General features: G+C 38.7%; 10 protein-coding genes and 3 non-coding genes across 13 annotated transcripts; 6 read left to right on the plus strand and 7 right to left on the minus strand.

The window, feature by feature from the left end:
* Positions 1–47: 47 nt before the first annotated feature.
* On the minus strand, positions 48–723 carry SPOG_02305 (60S ribosomal protein L27). The gene is made up of 2 exons (XM_013168247.1): positions 604–723; positions 48–552 (listed from the first exon to the last, which is right to left on the minus strand). The coding sequence occupies exons 1-2, from the start codon at positions 628–630 to the stop codon at positions 169–171; spliced, it is 411 nt and encodes a 136-aa protein (XP_013023701.1). The 5' UTR covers positions 631–723; the 3' UTR covers positions 48–168.
* An 85-nt stretch (positions 724–808) lies between these two features.
* SPOG_02306 (uncharacterized protein) lies at positions 809–1,387 on the plus strand (the record flags this gene model as incomplete). The annotated part of the gene is made up of 2 exons (XM_013168248.1): positions 809–814; positions 1,103–1,387. 2 exons carry the CDS (start codon positions 809–811, stop codon positions 1,385–1,387), a joined length of 291 nt encoding a protein of 96 aa, XP_013023702.1.
* A 470-nt stretch (positions 1,388–1,857) lies between these two features.
* Positions 1,858–1,962, minus strand: SPOG_16260. The gene has a single exon. It is a non-coding gene; the product is annotated as a tRNA-Leu (tRNA).
* A 352-nt stretch (positions 1,963–2,314) lies between these two features.
* On the plus strand, positions 2,315–4,014 carry SPOG_02307 (origin recognition complex subunit Orc2; the record flags this gene model as incomplete). Its single annotated transcript, XM_013168249.1, has 2 exons — positions 2,315–2,361; positions 2,388–4,014. 2 exons carry the CDS (start codon positions 2,315–2,317, stop codon positions 4,012–4,014), a joined length of 1,674 nt encoding a protein of 557 aa, XP_013023703.1.
* Positions 4,015–4,065: 51 nt separating this feature from the next.
* Positions 4,066–7,288, minus strand: SPOG_02308 (inositol phosphosphingolipid phospholipase C). Its single transcript, XM_013168250.1, has 2 exons — positions 5,994–7,288; positions 4,066–5,717 (listed from the first exon to the last, which is right to left on the minus strand). Exon 2 carries the CDS (start codon positions 5,585–5,587, stop codon positions 4,319–4,321), a length of 1,269 nt encoding a protein of 422 aa, XP_013023704.1. The 5' UTR covers positions 5,588–5,717; positions 5,994–7,288; the 3' UTR covers positions 4,066–4,318.
* SPOG_02309 (ski complex subunit Rec14) lies at positions 6,673–8,292 on the plus strand. The gene is made up of 2 exons (XM_013168251.1): positions 6,673–7,412; positions 7,460–8,292. The coding sequence occupies exons 1-2, from the start codon at positions 7,124–7,126 to the stop codon at positions 8,077–8,079; spliced, it is 909 nt and encodes a 302-aa protein (XP_013023705.1). The 5' UTR covers positions 6,673–7,123; the 3' UTR covers positions 8,080–8,292.
* A 75-nt stretch (positions 8,293–8,367) lies between these two features.
* SPOG_02310 (uncharacterized protein) lies at positions 8,368–9,043 on the plus strand. Its single transcript, XM_013168252.1, has one exon. It carries the CDS (start codon positions 8,621–8,623, stop codon positions 8,894–8,896), a length of 276 nt encoding a protein of 91 aa, XP_013023706.1. The 5' UTR covers positions 8,368–8,620; the 3' UTR covers positions 8,897–9,043.
* On the minus strand, positions 8,988–9,938 carry SPOG_02311 (glutathione peroxidase Gpx1). Its single transcript, XM_013168253.1, has 2 exons — positions 9,646–9,938; positions 8,988–9,550 (listed from the first exon to the last, which is right to left on the minus strand). Exons 1-2 carry the CDS (start codon positions 9,875–9,877, stop codon positions 9,303–9,305), a joined length of 480 nt encoding a protein of 159 aa, XP_013023707.1. The 5' UTR covers positions 9,878–9,938; the 3' UTR covers positions 8,988–9,302.
* A 421-nt stretch (positions 9,939–10,359) lies between these two features.
* On the minus strand, positions 10,360–10,431 carry SPOG_16261. The gene has a single exon. It is a non-coding gene; the product is annotated as a tRNA-Thr (tRNA).
* Positions 10,432–11,508: 1,077 nt separating this feature from the next.
* SPOG_16262 lies at positions 11,509–11,622 on the minus strand. The gene has a single exon (XR_001203097.1). It is a non-coding gene; the product is annotated as a 5S ribosomal RNA (ribosomal RNA).
* Positions 11,623–12,016: 394 nt separating this feature from the next.
* Positions 12,017–15,547, plus strand: SPOG_02312 (AP-1 adaptor complex gamma subunit Apl4). The gene has a single exon (XM_013168254.1). It carries the CDS (start codon positions 12,078–12,080, stop codon positions 14,580–14,582), a length of 2,505 nt encoding a protein of 834 aa, XP_013023708.1. The 5' UTR covers positions 12,017–12,077; the 3' UTR covers positions 14,583–15,547.
* On the minus strand, positions 14,792–15,353 carry SPOG_02313 (complexed with Cdc5 protein Cwf18; the record flags this gene model as incomplete). The annotated part of the gene is made up of 2 exons (XM_013168255.1): positions 14,792–14,837; positions 14,899–15,353. 2 exons carry the CDS (start codon positions 15,351–15,353, stop codon positions 14,792–14,794), a joined length of 501 nt encoding a protein of 166 aa, XP_013023709.1.
* Positions 15,548–15,740: 193 nt separating the features above from the next.
* On the plus strand, positions 15,741–16,929 carry SPOG_02314 (ribosome biogenesis protein N). Its single transcript, XM_013168256.1, has 3 exons — positions 15,741–15,824; positions 15,883–16,002; positions 16,124–16,929. Exons 1-3 carry the CDS (start codon positions 15,754–15,756, stop codon positions 16,713–16,715), a joined length of 783 nt encoding a protein of 260 aa, XP_013023710.1. The 5' UTR covers positions 15,741–15,753; the 3' UTR covers positions 16,716–16,929.
* The last annotated feature ends 42 nt before the right edge of the window (positions 16,930–16,971 follow it).

Here is a 16,971-nt window from a genome sequence, read left to right on the forward strand (position 1 = left end):
GAAGTCCAGCTCTATATCGATGAATCCAAACTCGATCCCATCCCTACACGGTACGAAAAAGAATTGGTCCCTTCATATTCTACACGTACAGCTACACCAACAGTTATAAGTTTCTAAATTTTATATTTAGAAATTAAGATTCATATTTTTCCAAACACTACCTCACAATTAGAATCTTAAAGGAGTAAAGAACCAAGCAGACTTGCCGGTTTGGTACTTCTCTTCAAAAGTCTTCTTGACGGTCTTCTTGGCAGCAGAGCGTTGGGAAGGCTCCTTGAAAGTCTCAGCATTGACAAGGTTCTTGAGGTTGTCAAGCTCGAGAGCATAACGAGTGGGCATCAAGTGGTTGTAGTTAACAACTCTGACGAAAGGCTTCACACGAGAACGCTTAGCGATGCGCTTAGCACCCATAGACTTGGTGACCTTCAAGGGGTAGCGCTCAACACCAGCAACGATGGCATGTCCGAAGGGATGGGACTTGGTGCCTTGGTCGACGTTTTGAAGAATTACAATCTTCTTACCGGCAAAGCGACCTCTGGTGATAAGAGCAACCTAAAATTCATTGTTAATACACTTATTCAGACCCTATCGCGAATTCAGTACCTTTCCTGGCTTGAGAATCTTAGCCATTGTTTTGTCGTGAGTCAAACTTGCTCTTCCTCGAATTCCCAAGACACGAAACTTTGTGACTGTTTTCTTTGTATTTTCCGAGGGGTGTCCCACCTCCCTAAATGGTTGAAAGAATAGGAACGAAGCGCAACATAGGCTGCGGAACCACTGTGGACTTCTTTATTCAATAAACAAAGCCATGTTGGTGTAATTTTCATCAAAACGTCAAGCCTGTCGACTGAATCTGCTTTTTCTTTTCCCTATTTTTCTTGTTCTTTCTAGTAAATCATTGACACAAAATCCCTTGTTGAGTTTACAGTTTGTTTTGCATTTCTACACCGCGAGTTCGTCTTCTTCACGCATTCCTACAACTAGGGAATCCTTTTCACGTTTTGAGGGTAAAAGCCTAGCCTAGAAAGGAAGAAATAAAACAAACAAAGAATGGTACCCTTGAAAATCCTTTTGTTGAAAGCTAATGAAAATACGATTGTAGGTTCTTGTCAAGTTTAAGCGTCAAAAAACGAGTATTTTTCTGGAAGTGGCAAACAAAGAGACATTGAAAAATGCTGTGGATACATTGCGACATATTTTAAAAACCAGTGATGATCAAGCGATTAAAATCGGCGCTTTGCGTAATGGAGACTATGTTGCTTTGGAGCCAAGCACTTGGTCCAACACTGTTCTTACTGAGAATACAGACTATGCATTTGCGTATGAGAAGGAAGATTTTGAAGTCCATCAACCGTCTGACGAAGATGTCATGGAGCCTGAGGGCTAGCTTTCCAGAAGAAGGAAAGGATATAGCATTGTCTGAATATGAAGCTTGTTCATCTCCAAAGCAAAAGGCCCTCTCTTTAAATTATACCTGTTTTCTTACAACAACAATGGATGAAATATAAATTCTACAGGTGGAATTGTTCGAAAGTTTATTTCGTTGCAAAGCTACAAAACTCTACTAATTCATCATCCATGTATGTTATAAAGATCGCTTCCTTTGTATATTCGATTCATATTCTCTTATAATTGATTCGCACATAGTTACTAAGTCTCTATCTTTCGTAAATTCTCAGTCTTTAGAAACCTTTCACTTTTTGTTTTTGTTTTCCTCAATCCATATTCACCATGTCAACGAAACTCACGAACAGGATTATCGAACCTGAACCGCTGCTTTTTTTACTTTACTTTTCTCCTAAAAACCTACTCTCGAGTCTTTGTTGCGGATTTGCAGAAATAAGTGACAAAAAGTATTGACCGGTGAGGGATTCGAACCCTCGCATCATTCGATATAGCAAGACTTGTACAGTCCAAGTTTCCACTTGAGTGCTACGCCATAGACCGCTCGGCCAACCGGCCAGTTGTTAATATACTACATCAATGAAAATATATATAGCCCTTAAAACATGAAATACGGTATTAACCGTATTGAAGAGAATGCAAATTTTGGTTCTTTCGACCAAGTGTTTTTTCAAGAAACATGAAACGAAAATATATGAGTAACAGCCATTCGTCTTTGTCTTTCGCGATACAGAAAGACCTTTAGTCTGCTCGAATAGGGAAGGAAAAAAGAAGCTGGAAAATTCGAACCCGTTATATCACACTACCACATATTAGTAAAGTAAGAAGACATCGTTGAGCTCCTTTAAACAACCACAGTACCGTACTTTCGCTATGCAGTTTGATTTTCTAATTTATGTAAACAAACCAGATGGTGTTGGGTCACGGTATCATAGATACCGTATTAGACAACACACGGTAAATGATTTTGTCTTGCTACTCAGAAGGGAGCCTGAGCAACTTGAGAACAACAAAACACGTTTGTTCGGCAGCAATGAGCTATGGATAGATGAAATGTCCGAGAATATTCCGTCTACACCGAAAAAGAGCTCTGCAGATAGCTTCTGGCAAGTTCCTTCGAACCCAGTGACTCCTAGAACGCCTGGACATCGTGTTTTACGACAAGCGGGACCCAATACCAAGGAGCGCTCTGCTAAACGGCGGCGGGGCCGCTTGGAAATTCAGCAACATTTTCTTGGAGAAGTTGATGAAAATTTGGCTTCTGACGCTCTTTTGGACACGCCTCGATTCCAGTCGCGTGTTCCTCCCTCACCTTCTTTTAACGTGTCGTCTCCATCAAAGGGGCGGCTTCTAGATCATAGAGAGATTGAAGATACTGATGGAAATGCCTTTGAACTGACTTCTTCTCCATCGGCGAATCGAATATCTTTAGCTTCATTTCAACCAAGCTCGTCCATTTCAGAAGGAGAAGTTGATGAAAGCCAAAAATTACAGGGTTTAGAGGCATTGGAGGAAGAAGAAAATGAAAAAGATTCTTCTCCTCTGAACGAGGATATTGGCCATGGCCCCGGTTTCGATGAATATTTTGACAAGTTTTCCCAGAGGAAAACGTCCAGCAATACTTTATCGCAGCTTCCTCTTGTAGACAACCAGCTATATCTGGATACCATCCAGAAAACAGTCCTAGAAAACGACCGTTTCACTCAAACTCTCGTTCACTTTCAATCTCGGAACTTTCAACAGTGGTTTTGTGAGGCTGTATTTGGATACAATTTGCTATTTTATGGCTTTGGATCAAAAGAGCACTTTCTTTCTACATTTGTTGAACAAAAATTTCACGGGTTTCCAGTCTTTGTTGTCAAGGGTTATTTTCCACATTTGCAATTGAAATCAGTGTTGACTGCATTTCTCGAGTTTTTAGAAGTTGTTCCCTCTAGTGCCTCTGTCCCCGATATGTTGCAACAGGCCCTCTCTGTATTAGAATCCGGCGAAAGAGCATTTGATAAAGCTGTAATCTTAGTCCACAACATTGACGGAGAGGATTTAGTAGATGAACGATTCCAATCAGCTTTGGCAAACATTGCAGCTTCTCCCAATGTTTATTTTTTCGCCTCTGTCGATCATGTTAACTTTCCTTTACTATGGGATTCTTCTCTTGAATCGTTATTCAACTTTGTTATGCACGATGCTACCACGTTTGCCCGTTACTATAATGAGACTACATACGAAAACTCTCTTGGCATTGGACGCGCCAATGTTTCCAATAAAGAAAAGGCTATTAAGCATGTTTTATATTCTTTACCTGCCAACTCTAGAGAAATCTTTAAGCTTTTGCTTATCCATCAGCTTGAACGCCTTGCTGATTTTGCAGATTCTACTAGTATACGACCTAGCGAGCGAATCGGAATCGAGTATAAGGCGTTTTATCAAAAGTGCAGCTCCGAGTTTTTGTGTAGTAATGAGCTTAATTTTCGTTCTCAACTCACAGAGTTCTTTGATCACCATATTATTGAAATGAAACGAGACTCCACAAATATGGAGATAATATGGATCCCTCACCCGGCAGATTTATTAGAGAATTTATTACAGGACATGATGGAAGATATTTGAAATTTACAACGCATATAAATCGATTAAACCGTGTCGCCCTCTTATCATATACACTCCTCATATATTTATTTTCACTTATTTATAGCTAGAAAGCAAATCGATTAATAAAGTGTAAGATAATTTCATTATCATAGATCATAGAATAAACAATTGTTACTAAAGACAAAATTATGCGAATATAAATAAGGTGTGCGACTTGAATAAAAAAATTAGTAACATAATAAAAATTGGAAAACATAAATCACCCATAGTGCTGTACAGTTTAAACTAACAATATACAAAAAAGGCGTGATATCGTGAGCCTTTAAATTGTAGAATGATCCATATAGTACTCTTTGCATAATAATTTCTGCTCTCTTAGCTCGGCAACAAATTCCAAGAGACCATTGATTTCCCATCTTCCAAATAATAGGCCAATACAGAAACCATTAACGACAGCTGCAATGGCGATAACTAATGTGAAGAAAAGGATTATTACCTTGAGCCAGGCAGGATCACACCATGCTATCGCAACATGTACACCAACAATAATAGGTATAGAAATAAAAAGCTCTGCGATACGGAGGCGCATATGCAATCTTTCTCTTTTCATATATTGATAAGTTATGCCAAGGGTGTCGTCAATAATTGTGTGACCAACGCGAGTTTCAACAGGTACTGAAGGTTGATCGAGAATCTTCAAATTGGTTTCAATGGCAAAATGGTCTGAATAGCTACAGCCCAATTGAGGAACACGATCAGTAAAAACAACTTTACTTTGAGTAGCATTACACGTGCTAGGTGAATAATAAACATAATCCAAACGTTTAGCATAAAAATCATCCATATCCTTCGAAGAGATATTTTCGCGCCAGCTATTGAGGCGAGAGTCGCAAGTAGCTCCCGCAATGTCTATCAACTCCTGATCAGACATGGCATAACGGTTAGGAGGATGCGTAACTTGATCCGGATGTACCGTTAGCCAAGCATCTTGGACCAATCCATAAGAAGTGATAATTTCATGAGGTACACTTAAAGGTTGAATATTAAAATCTCCACTGGCAATTACAATATGACCTCGTTGGACTGCTGAACGGAGTAACTTGGAAATATACCAGGCCTGAGAAAGTCGATGACACAAATAAGTATCTGGACCTTTTCCGTAAGGAGCATGCAAATGAGTGTTGAAAAGAGAAATTGTTTTTCCGGATGGATGCTGCAGACTGGCAGTTGCTACACCTTTACCCACGTACCAGTCACCTCGCCAAAAGGCTTGAGGACGACCGTTGAGGGGATACTTGCACATAGCAGATTCAATGATGGGGAATCGGGAAAGCATTGCTAATCCAGCCCCCATTGCAGCGCTGTGAAAAAACCTTGAATAAACGAGGTTCCCGCTTACTTGGCTGCGAATTTCATTGAAATCATTAATGGACCATACTTCTTGTAATAGCACGATGTCGTAATCCGAATTAGCAAGCTTCTTACCAATCTCCTTCAAACGCTCGGTGCGATATTTCGACACAAACCGCAATCCCCAACAATTGAAGGAAAAAACACGAAGGTCCATATCTTCTTTTTTTTCTTGATGCATTCTGCTAGTTACTTTGCAGAAAAGAGATTCTGAATACAACTATAAAAAAAAAAAACAAAGAAAGAAACACAGCACTCAAAATGATCTGTTTATACGAGATTTGTGATTCGGAGATTTCCTTAACAACCTACTACAAAAACATGTTAATAAAAGCCATTGAATCTTTAATGAAACAAAAAGAAAAAGAGTTGGGAAAAAGCGATAGCCAAGACAGTTCTTCACGATTTGCATTTCTTTCTTTTTAGGAGCGAAATCTTTTCCAGCCGAAAACAGTAACCAATGTACCGATAGACATTCAACAATCGTTCTTTTTGGAGACTCTAATAAATTCATTTCTGAGCCGCAAGAGCACATGAAACCAAATTTGGTGATCTTCTCCTTCCAACTTTCTATTAACAAAACTTACTCAGCCTTTGTGTTTCTGCAAGAGGAAAGAATGCAAAGCACCTAAACTTCAATGAATTTGAGGCAATTGATAAATTGAAAAAGTGGTGTGTTAATGGATGGTTATTTCCGCACACGTACTTCATTATACAATTGTACGATATTGTAATGGCAGAAAAAAATGTATGTGAAAAAATACCTGAACGAGGAAAATTAAGCAAGATGAGAGAAAAAAACATAAGAAAGAAGATAGATTCAATGCATTTATGACTACCGTTCAACATAGTCGGCGATGAAATTTCTCATAGTCAAAAAAGTTTGAATAGCAATGACGAATTCGTCTACAAGAGTCGAAATCCAGACTATAAGTATTTAAATGAATTATTCTGAGAAAAAAAAGAGTCCATTATGATAATTTCGATGTCCAATTGCTAAAAACAGCCGGCGAAATATTGGAAGCAAGTTTCAGCAGAAAAACCAATCTTACAAGATGAAATCTGATAGTTTTCCTAGCAAAGAAAAAAGAAGAGTTATTAAGAAAGCGATAATATTTCGGCAAGAGTTGGACCTTTCTAGTCCTATTTTTGTGTAAAAACATTTGTTTGTTTACACAACAAACTTCTTCCAAGGACAAAAGTTCATCCATTAAACACGTAGAAATAGAAAATCAAAAAGGAAAGATGAAAGTCCTCGCCTCGCATGCAGAACATAGCGCTGAGTGGAAAGTATAGTATGCCTTGCAGAATAGTTCAATCTCGTCTTTAAACAAAGAACAAATTGCGACAGTCATCTTGAATGAACGAAAAGGGATTCATGAGAATGGTCTACTTTCAATAGAGTATGAAATGAAATGGGCCAATTGCAAGATCATTGGGTTATATAGCTGAAAAGGGTCGTTCATTAGCAAGTTTTTAACATCATTCATTTTTCTTGTCTTTTCCTCCTTCCTCCAAAAGAATGCATCAAAATATAAACCGTGGATGCCATTTCTTCTTTCATTTCCAATATGGCTTCGCTTCTATGAGCTTGCCCAGAGCTACACAAACTGCACCTATTGGATTCAACTCTTTTAAAATAGTAACTCCGTGTACTAATAGACTTCCTTTTAATTTTGTAACAAGAAATTATTGAATTGAAAGGTTTTCCGCAACCATGAGAAGAGAATATTTAGTTAGTCATATCCAAGAAAACGCTCACGAAGCTGATATTTATTCATTATGTGTCATTTCAGGACGATTGTGGTCAGCCTCTGGAGATTCAAAAATTAAACAATGGAATGTGGAAAGCGCAGAACACGAGCTTGTCGAAGAAATCGACACTCCACACAAAATTGGTATTCATAACATGGCAGCATCATTGGAAGAACAGTTACTTGTTTCCTGTGGTTTCGGACAAGATGTCTATCTGTGGGATCCAAGCACGAATTCATCTCGTTTGCTGGGTAGGTCCTTTTGTTCTTTTTTGTCTGTATCTAACATTTGTGTTTAGGTGATTCGGTTGAGCATCCCGGAGAATGCTGGTCTGCTTGTATAAGTCCAGATGCACAAACCATTTCCTTTACTTCTGTAGATGGACGTGTTTGTGTTTGGGACACACTTGGCAATACAAAGGTAGCCGACTTGGACACCAAAGGGAAATTTGGACTGTGCACGGCTTATTCGCCTAATGGAAGATTTATTGCGTCAGGACATCAAACAGGTCAGCTATTTTTAATCAGTACTGAAACAGGTCGGTTGTTCCACACTTTGTCAGGACATACGCTCCCTTTGCGAAGTCTAGCATTTTCACCTGGTTCTTCCCTGTTGGCTGCAGCTGGGGACTCCAAAATGATTACAGTATACGATGTAATATCGGGAGATCAGGTTGGCCAACTTCGTGGTCATAGTGCTTGGATCTTTGCTTTGGCATTCAATCCTGTTGGAGACTTGCTTTTATCAGCTGACATTGAAGGTTGTATCAAAGTTTGGGATATGGATACAATGGAATGTATCAGTACAAAAAATGAAGTGGACGGTGCCATCTGGGCTGTTGCTTGGTATAACAATGGATTTGTAGTAGCTGGTGCTGACAGGAGCATCCTTTGGTACAGAGCTGCCGCTTCTGAATAATTCCTTTATGATTTGATAATGGAGAAGAGTTTTGTCTTTGATGCACAAGAAAAATTTATGCTATTGATATTCTAATACATATACCCATTGTTTCCATATTCATGGATCGATGTAGTATGAATTGTATATTAAAAAAAAGGATAAAGTAATAAATAGAGACTATATATGTCTTCTTTGGTAGTATTCTTCAAGCATACATTCATTACTTCAACAACAAACAACAGTCTACAACAAATACAAAAGTAAAGGTTGAAAAGAGTAGAATAAATTTCACTGAATTCAAATACTTGCTTTTTCATGATTCTAACGTTTCAGCTTCCATCCAAAAAGGATTTTTGTTTTAGCTGATCACATTGTTTTGAAGGATTCCTTTCCCTTTCATACACTACCTCAAACTTAAAAAGTATATCATTACAAACGGATTCTGCTTAGCTGTGAATATTCTGTTTTGACTTTTCAAATTCTTTAAAGTCATTGTCGATGAATACAGTAGGAAAGTAATGATTGAGAAAAAATAAGCAATTTGGTTACTTGTTTAGAGATGAGTGAATTCAGTGAAAATACTTTGGCGTTCCAACAGAGAATGAGAACACTAAAATTTTATCAAAAGATGGCTTCCTCCACACCCGCCATCGTTGTTTACCTGCACGACCAAAAGGAAGTACAGGCAGAGTTTGGCGGTATCGACAGCTCAGAATCAAAAGTTGCTGTCTCCCATCTTCATACCGATTGGGGTACAGTAGACAAAGCTGTCCTTCGATCTGGCGACATTGTAAACATCGAATATGTACTTCAGCAGGAAGAAGGAGAAATCTAATTCATTTTGATTCCCTTTTCTACACCCGATTGAACGAAAAGGAGAATGGGAAAGGGGCGGTTTCATAGAAGGAGCTAAAGAAGGATATTTTATTTTTATTATTATCTTTCAATGAATACTTTACGACCACTGTGTTTAAACTTCCAATTTCAGTATTCGCGTTTGAGAGAACGAGAAAAAGTAAAAAATGGCAAGTTTTCAAGTATAATAAGAATTTGAAAGAAAGAAACATCCAATAACATAAAGGTGAAGCGAAATAAATATGAAAACTAACAGTTTCTTTCTATACTATTAAACTCATCCGGAAAGAAAAGTCAAGATTAGGCAAATTCTCGGCTATTCATAGAGTGATTAGAATAGAAGGAATCATCAATAAAGAATATTAAAAAAAAACAAAGGACACCGTCTAAAGAATACTTTCAATATCGTTTTCGATATGCTCAGGCTTACTAATACTAGAGTAGCGCTCGATAACTTGACCTTGGCGGTTTACAAGGAACTTTTCAAAGTTCCACTTGATTCTTTCGAGACCAAGCTGCTTCTTCGCGCTCTTTAGATACTGAAAAACGGGATCAACATCATCGCCATTGACATTGATTTTGGACAAAACGGGGAATGTGACACCATAGTTCTTTTGACAGAATTCACCAACCTCTGTTTTCATATTCGTTAGTTAAGCTTGACTTTTACCTACGTGAAGTCGGTTACAGTTTTATGGCAAACCGTAACCACAAGAATTCATTGCATACCTTCATTGCTACCGGGTTCTTGTCCACCAAATTGGTTGCAAGGGAAGCCGATGACAATAAAGCCACGGTCCTTGAACTTTTGGTATAGATTCTCCAAACCTTTAAATTGGGGAGTAAAGCCACACTTACTGGCAGTGTTGACAACCAAAACAACTTTACCCTTCAACTCACTAAAAGGAAAGGGTTTACCAGTTCTATCTAGAGGCGCAAAGTCATAAAAGTGGGAAACCATCTTGGTAATTTTTATTCTTCTTATCCTTTATGTGTGGTAGAAGACAAGTTTAACGTTGGCGATCCCAGCCTTTTTTAATGTCTTTGCTTATGACGTCATTGTGGCCCAGGAAGATTGGAGACCGATGATTTGTGTTTTCCATTCGAATTTCGTTAACCGAGAATATCTGTTCAGTCAACTACTGACTTTCCTATTTACACTTTTAGTGATTACATTAGTTAGCGAGACAAACTTTACCTTAGCGATTGCTTCATCTGTGTCTGTTGGATTCGTCAAAGATTGTAGGGTAGGGGGTGGTGGATTCCCAAGGCTGAGTGAGGAAAGCTTTGCAAAAAGAGCCCGTATGCCAATTGTCAGTCATTGGCCTGGGCGTGGTCAGTATCGAAAACAAAACAAAATCATAAATAAACAGAGAAATGGGAAAGGAAAAGCATGAGAGAGCGCAAAAATAGACAGTGTTGTTGACACAGGGTAAAAATATATGCTCCAGCAGTGACTCGAACACTGGGCCTCTTGCTTACTAGGCAAGCGCTCTACCACTGAGCTACAAGAGCCTTGTTTGATTTTGGAAAGGTATTGATTAATATATAACCTATATTATGGGAAGGACATTGCTCAAAACAGGACAAGGAATTTATTTGTTTGGTAACGAATGTAGGACTTGATTGTGCATGTATAATGAATTCATTTTGAAGATTTCTGTTGATTCTTGGATTCCAAGAGAAATAAGGTTCTTGTATGTTTAAAATAAGTATGAGCAAGAAAAGCCTCATAAAAAGGGTTACTAGTTGGGTACCAGGCTTGTTTATGAAAGTGTAAACAAACGCGTAATCATCAAAAAATTCAAATGATTCGCGATTTTGCGAGACGATTAAGTGAAACAGAAGAAGCCGCTCAAAATTAACCTCCATCTTGGTTTCAAAATTGGTTTAAATGATCCAAATGCTATCTATGCCTTTCAGATTAAAGACGAAGTTTGAGAGATTAGAGACAAGATTTGACATGTTGGAAACGAAACTTTTAAGGTCCGAAAACCTTCAGCGACGATCCATGGGTTATCCAGACGATGTTATTCCATTTTTACATTCTGATGACGAACCTGATGCCGATTTTGCCTCATATCACTTCGGTTGAAGATATAGATCGCTTGACTAGGGATCAATGCGCTCGATATCCTGCTGGATACGGAACTCCTTGCAACTAAAATGAAACCCATTCGGATGAAAGAAAGGCTATGATATGGCGTTTCGTTTTTCAGGATTACATTAAAGCTGTGCAAATTTTGTATACATATGTAAGAGACGGTAGACTCCCACACGTATTTTTATATATATAATCAGATCTGATGATATTCTTTAAGATTTTTAATGCTTACATGAACACATTATTTCATACTTGCTACTGTGAGTGGGTACCCTTGGTCAATTAAATTGAAGTTACAAATTGGAAGTGTCGAACCAAATAAGCATAGCATATTCCTTCATTCTTGAATTAATATTCAAATTTGGTTGATGAGAACACGTCTGTTTACTTTTATTTGTGTGTTCATAAGCTGCTTCATGACCAAAAAGGTAAGAAAATATGATATGGAAATTGATTGAAAAGGAAGGAAAAAGAGAAGATACTGAGAAAGCCTACAGCACGCCGGATCTCCATGTTGTCTCCAACTATAGTACGAACTTAGACGTTTTCAATTAACTGCAGTGATCGGACGGGAACTGGTGTTTTCGCCTAGGTGTAGCCGTAGGCATCTCATCAGATAGAAGAATAGATGTACGATAATTCACCTCTTTGCTTGTCCTTCTCTTTTACTTACATATGACATTCGTTATATGATATTACTCACAATGACTACTTTCTATTAATGATAATAATTAGATAGAAAATGAGACCAATGAAAATAGCATTTACACTTTCTTAATTCGCATTAATCGACTTACTGTTCATCTAAAGCTTTGTTTACATTGGCCCAGAGCTTTTGCTTAGCAATGACATACAAAGAATAGCAACTTTGGGATACCGCAGTACAAGGCTTCTATTCATAATTGTAACCACTACGCTACATAAAACAATCCAACGATGTACGTTATTCTTGAATTCGTAGTCAACAAACGCGACAGAAAGAAACCTGTCGTTTGCCAAAACATAAAGGAGTCGTGGTTTTTGAGGTTTTTTCGTAGAATTGAATTGGGCTTGGAAGATGTCAAGTCTAAAGACATTTATAAAAGCCGTCCGGGCGTCGAAAACGACAGCGGAAGAAAACAGTGCAATTCGTAAAGAATCGGCACAAATACGTAAAAACATTCGCCAGGGATCAGCGGATACGCGAATGCGAAGGAGAAATGTTGCAAAATTATTGTATCTCTATTTGTTAGGAGAGCCGACGCATTTTGGACAAATCGAATGTTTAAAGTTGCTTTCAAGTGCCCAATTCATGGATAAACGATTGGGATACCTGGGTGCTATGCTGTTGCTAGACGAAAATCAAGAAGTCTTGACCCTGCTCACGAATTCTCTCCAGCAAGATTTACAATCACCCAACAAATTCATCGTTAGTCTTGCATTGTCGGCTTTTGGCAACATCGCCAGTCCTGAATTAGCCCGTGATCTTTCCAATATTATCTCCAAGCTTTGTTCCAGTTCACATAACTATGTCAGCAAAAAAGCCCTTTTATGTGCTTTACGTGTTGTACAGAAAGAGCCAGAGTTGGCTGATCTGTATATTCATAACACTGAAGACCTTCTTGATTCCAAAAGTCATGGTGTTTTAATGTCCGCTATTTCATTCGTGATGGGGTTGTGTAAAATTAATCCAAACCTGATTCCCCGTTTTGCCCAGCATACCGATGGCCTTATTCACCGTCTCCGTCAACTTTCTACCAACACTTATTCATCGGAACTCAATATCGGCAATGTTTCAGATCCTTTTTTGCAAATTAAAATCTTACAGATCCTATCCGTTTTCGCACAACACGATCCTTCCATCAATGACCGCATCAGTGATATTTTGGCTCAAGTTTGTAGTAATACTGACTCTTCTCGAAATGCAGGAAATGCAATCCTTTACCAAGCGGTTCGTACCATTCTAGATGTTAATTCTGATAGCAGTCTTCGTGTTTTGGGTGTCAACATCCTTGCAAAATTTTTAGGAAATCGTGATAATAATACTCGCTACGTCGCTCTCAATATGTTGAAGCGCGTCGTCAATACAGAAGAGAATGCTGTTCAACGTCATCGTTCTACTATTCTTTCGTGTCTTTACGACGTTGACATCTCCATTCAAGCTCGTGCTTTAGAACTTTCTACTTTCCTTGTGAACGAAACCAACGTCCGATTTATGGTACGCGAACTTCTAACTTATTTGGATACCGTATACGACGATATACGCTCAAAAACTGCCCAATATATTACGGAGGTCACGAACGCTTTTGCTCCAAACAAACGATGGCATTTTGACACCCTTTTACGTGTATTCAAAAGTGCCGGTAATTTCCTTTCCGAGTCTGCCCTTTCAACTTTTCTACGACTGATCGCTAGTGCTCCAGATCTTCATGAGTATGCTCTTTTTAAACTTTATGCTGCTTTGAAGAGTGACATGTCCCAGGAAGCTTTAACCCTTGCCGCGTTATGGGTCATTGGAGAGTATGGCCAGTATCTGTTATCTCCCTCCATGAATTTTGACGACGATACTTTGCCAAAAAGCATATCTGAAGACGATGTTTTGGACCTTATTGAGGAAGTATTGATAGGGACGAACTTCGCACAAGCTACTAGCATTCAATATGGGCTTAATACTTTAATTAAACTAAGCACTCGTTTTCAATCATCTTCTTCGTTATCCAGACTTCAAAGGCTTATCGAATTTTACAATAAGCATAGAAACACGGAAGTTCAGCAGCGCTCAGTCGAGTACCAATATGTCATTCAAGATCCTTCATTAAACCGCACCGTGATGCAACCCATGCCCGCACCTTCTCCACCAGCACGAATTACCCCTTACCAAAACGCTGAACATAAATTAAACGCATCTAAAAAACCAATAGAGGAAATGGAAGAAACGAATGACCTTTTGGACCTTATCGGTTTAACTAGTACTTCCCAACCCCAAACCCTTGTCGATGAAACTCCGTCTGTTAATGTCGGTGCAACGTCTGATCTCGCAGAAGTAGCTCCAGCACCGAAAAAGAGTCAAGTTGACGACATTTTGGGGTTATTTAGTGCTCCAGCACCAGTACCAACACCTGCGAATGCAACTGATACTTTGGCAAGCAGTATCGCTTCATTGGAAGTGGGTGGCAATAACATGTTGGACTTGTCACAGACAAGTTCTGTTCCTCAAAACAAACAATACGAGCCTCTTCTTGTATATGATAAACACGATGTAACGTTGACATTGTTTCCTTCGAAAGACGAAGTTACCAAAACCGCAATTTTAGAAGCCAGATTTAAGAATACAAGCACAATATCGAGAGTCGAAAAAGTGCATCTTGAAATTGCTGTTCCAAAATCACAAAAACTACGACTTCAACCTCTTCGGTCAACGAGTTTGGAACCAGGAATGGAGACTTCCCAGACTATGCGAATCCAAGGACCTAAAGGTACTCAAGTCAAGTTGAGGTTGCGAATTTCTATAACTCGACAAGGCAATGCTGGTATTCTAGATCAAGTCGATTTTGGCAACTTACCTTCCGATCTTTTAAGTTAAACTCGCTATTTATGGTTTGCATTGTACAATCTTTTGTATTTTGCGGTTTCAATAATCATGAACTTTATAATGGCTAACGAATTTCTCAACCTGTTGATAATGGTAACCGCATGAGTCAATGGCTGGAATTTATAAAAAATTTTCTTTTAGATATGCTTACGAAAAGGCTTAGAAAATGCAAATGAAGGTATGAACTTTCGTATTGATCATTATTTTAGAAGCATAAAATGAACATAATGAAATGAGACTGGAAGACTACACTAAAAAAAGATAATCAGTAAAGCTTGAGTTGTATCGAGGACAACAGGTTCTCTACGCCGTATGTTCATGTTCTTGTTCTTGTTCCTGTTGTTTTTTCTTTTCTCTATCAGCAATCGTTTGTCGAATATAATATGCTCGAGCATTTTGGTTTCTGGGCTCCAAGACTGCCATCCTCTCTTTTAAGTCTCTTTCCAAATCCCAAGTAGGCTTCTTTGGCCTTAATGTTGTTAAGTCTAATTCTTCCTCAGGTATGCTTTCTTGCTCTTGAATCTTTCGTTTCGTTTCGTTTTCTATGTCCCTCGAAATAGTTTCAACTGTAACGTCTGCCGTCGGGGGTTCAACGAATCCCATACGGGGAGCTTGTGTCTCTGGATCATAATTGCGATGCGTTATCAGCTCTTCTTTTCTCTCTCCTTCAGGAGCTTCTTTGATGGTTTGTGATTCTTTGATCTTTCGCAATTCGCGCAATCGTTGTTTTCTCAATTCTGCCGATTCATCCAACGAAGACATTTTTTATTAATTCTAATGTGATCAAAAACGTAGTTATTATTTAAGAATAAATCATATATGTCATAAACGCCCGATCAGAGTTTTTAGAAGAACGTCAAGGTTTTACCTAGAAAAGAAAGAGTGCTGACTTCTTCACTTATATGAGTAGCATCAATAGAAAATAACTATATAACAAGCCTTCTCTTCTATTTTCACGAACCAACTGTAATATTCAAAAAAGACTACTCTCCTTTGGTGTTTGTAGCAAGTGGTTTACGGATACGCAGTACGCTCCTAAGCAGCTATACTGGTATCGTACGTAATACAACACGACGGTAAGTACTTCGCAAAATCTGTGACAGAACGAGTAGTGGCAACCCTGGTAGAAAAAAACCTGTCTTCTACCAAGTGGAATAAGAAGATGCCTCAAAACGAGTATATTGAGGAATCAATCCGTAAACATGGACGTCGCTTTGATCATGAAGAGAGAAGGTAAGCTGGAAAAGAGATAATTACTAAAGAATTGTTGGATCTAACGCTTGATGTTTAGACGTAAAAAAGTAGCACGTGAAGCTCACGATGCAAGCCTTTATTCTCAGAAGGTTCGTGGTCTTAAGGCCAAATTACACCAGAACAAGAGGCGCAAGGAAAAGATTCAGATGAAGAAGACGTATGTAATGACTTTTACACGAAGGATAGATACTGTTGATCAGATGGGTGATGAAAATGTGCCATCTCAGCGAATCTGTTGTCATGAAGACTTAAAAATGGTGCTAACAATTGGTGCTTAGTATGAAGGAGCATGAAGAACGTAATACTACTCAACGCGGTACGGAAGCTCCTGCCCCCGGTGCTGTTCCTATTTATTTGCTTGATCGTGAACAGGAGTCACAGGCGAAGATGCTCTCTAGTGCCGTTAAACAAAAGCGTAAGGAAAAGGCTGCGAAGTTTTCTGTTCCTTTGCCCCAAGTCCGTGGTGTTCCTGAAGACGAAATGTTCAAGGTTATCAAAACTGGTAAAAGCAAGAGTAAATCTTGGAAGCGTATGATTACTAAAGCCACTTTCGTTGGTGATGGCTTTACCCGACGTCCCGTTAAGTATGAGCGTTTCATTCGTCCTATGGCGCTTCGTCAGAAGAAGGCAAATATTACTCATAAGGAGCTCGGCGTTACAATGCAATTACCCATTATTGGTGTGAAAAAAAATCCTCAAAACCCTACATACACCCAATTGGGTGTACTCACAAAGGGTACCATCATCGAGGTCAATGTCAGTGAACTTGGATTGGTAACTTCTGGTGGTAAAGTTGTCTGGGGAAAATATGCTCAAATTACCAACAATCCTGAAATGGATGGTTGCGTAAATGGTCTTCTCTTAACTTAAATGCATTCTTTCCGGAGTGATACACTCTCTGCATGGAAAGTGTTTTATGTCATTGCCGCTTCTACTAGAATTTTTGAAAGTTTGTATAATATTTTTGGGAATTAACGTTATTTTATTTGCAGTCCTTGAAATTTTATTAGAGCTGGTACTTGATACTAGCTAGTAATTGGTGTATGGTATGGTTAATAATATACATCCATCTTTTGGTCTATGACTTTTTGAAGACTGAGTCAGTCATGTCTAAAACTTGAAATTA

This window comes from Schizosaccharomyces cryophilus (assembly GCF_000004155.1).
Source record: "Schizosaccharomyces cryophilus OY26 unplaced genomic scaffold supercont4.4, whole genome shotgun sequence".
In the NCBI taxonomy this organism is placed as follows: domain Eukaryota; kingdom Fungi; phylum Ascomycota; class Schizosaccharomycetes; order Schizosaccharomycetales; family Schizosaccharomycetaceae; genus Schizosaccharomyces; species Schizosaccharomyces cryophilus.

Bases quoted from the DNA above. Each gene is read 5' to 3' on its own strand.
- SPOG_02305 (XM_013168247.1), bottom strand. From the start codon at position 630: ATGGCTAAGATTCTCAAGCCAGGAAAG. The intron at 553-603 runs GTACTGAATTCG...AATGAATTTTAG, and splicing joins AGATTCTCAAGCCAGGAAAG to GTTGCTCTTATCACCAGAGG.
- SPOG_02308 (XM_013168250.1), bottom strand. From the start codon at position 5,587: ATGCATCAAGAAAAAAAAGAAGATATGGACCTTCGTGTTTTTTCCTTC.
- SPOG_02309 (XM_013168251.1), top strand. From the start codon at position 7,124: ATGAGAAGAGAATATTTAGTTAGTCATATCCAAGAAAACGCTCACGAA. The intron at 7,413-7,459 runs GTAGGTCCTTTT...ATTTGTGTTTAG, and splicing joins GAATTCATCTCGTTTGCTGG to GTGATTCGGTTGAGCATCCC.
- SPOG_02310 (XM_013168252.1), top strand. From the start codon at position 8,621: ATGAGTGAATTCAGTGAAAATACTTTGGCGTTCCAACAGAGAATGAGA.
- SPOG_02311 (XM_013168253.1), bottom strand. From the start codon at position 9,877: ATGGTTTCCCACTTTTATGACTTTGCGCCTCTAGATAGAACTGGTAAA. The intron at 9,551-9,645 runs GTATGCAATGAA...ATATGAAAACAG, and splicing joins AGAACCCGGTAGCAATGAAG to AGGTTGGTGAATTCTGTCAA.
- SPOG_02312 (XM_013168254.1), top strand. From the start codon at position 12,078: ATGTCAAGTCTAAAGACATTTATAAAAGCCGTCCGGGCGTCGAAAACG.
- SPOG_02314 (XM_013168256.1), top strand. From the start codon at position 15,754: ATGCCTCAAAACGAGTATATTGAGGAATCAATCCGTAAACATGGACGT. The intron at 15,825-15,882 runs GTAAGCTGGAAA...CTTGATGTTTAG, and splicing joins TTTGATCATGAAGAGAGAAG to ACGTAAAAAAGTAGCACGTG. The intron at 16,003-16,123 runs GTATGTAATGAC...ATTGGTGCTTAG, and splicing joins AAGATTCAGATGAAGAAGAC to TATGAAGGAGCATGAAGAAC.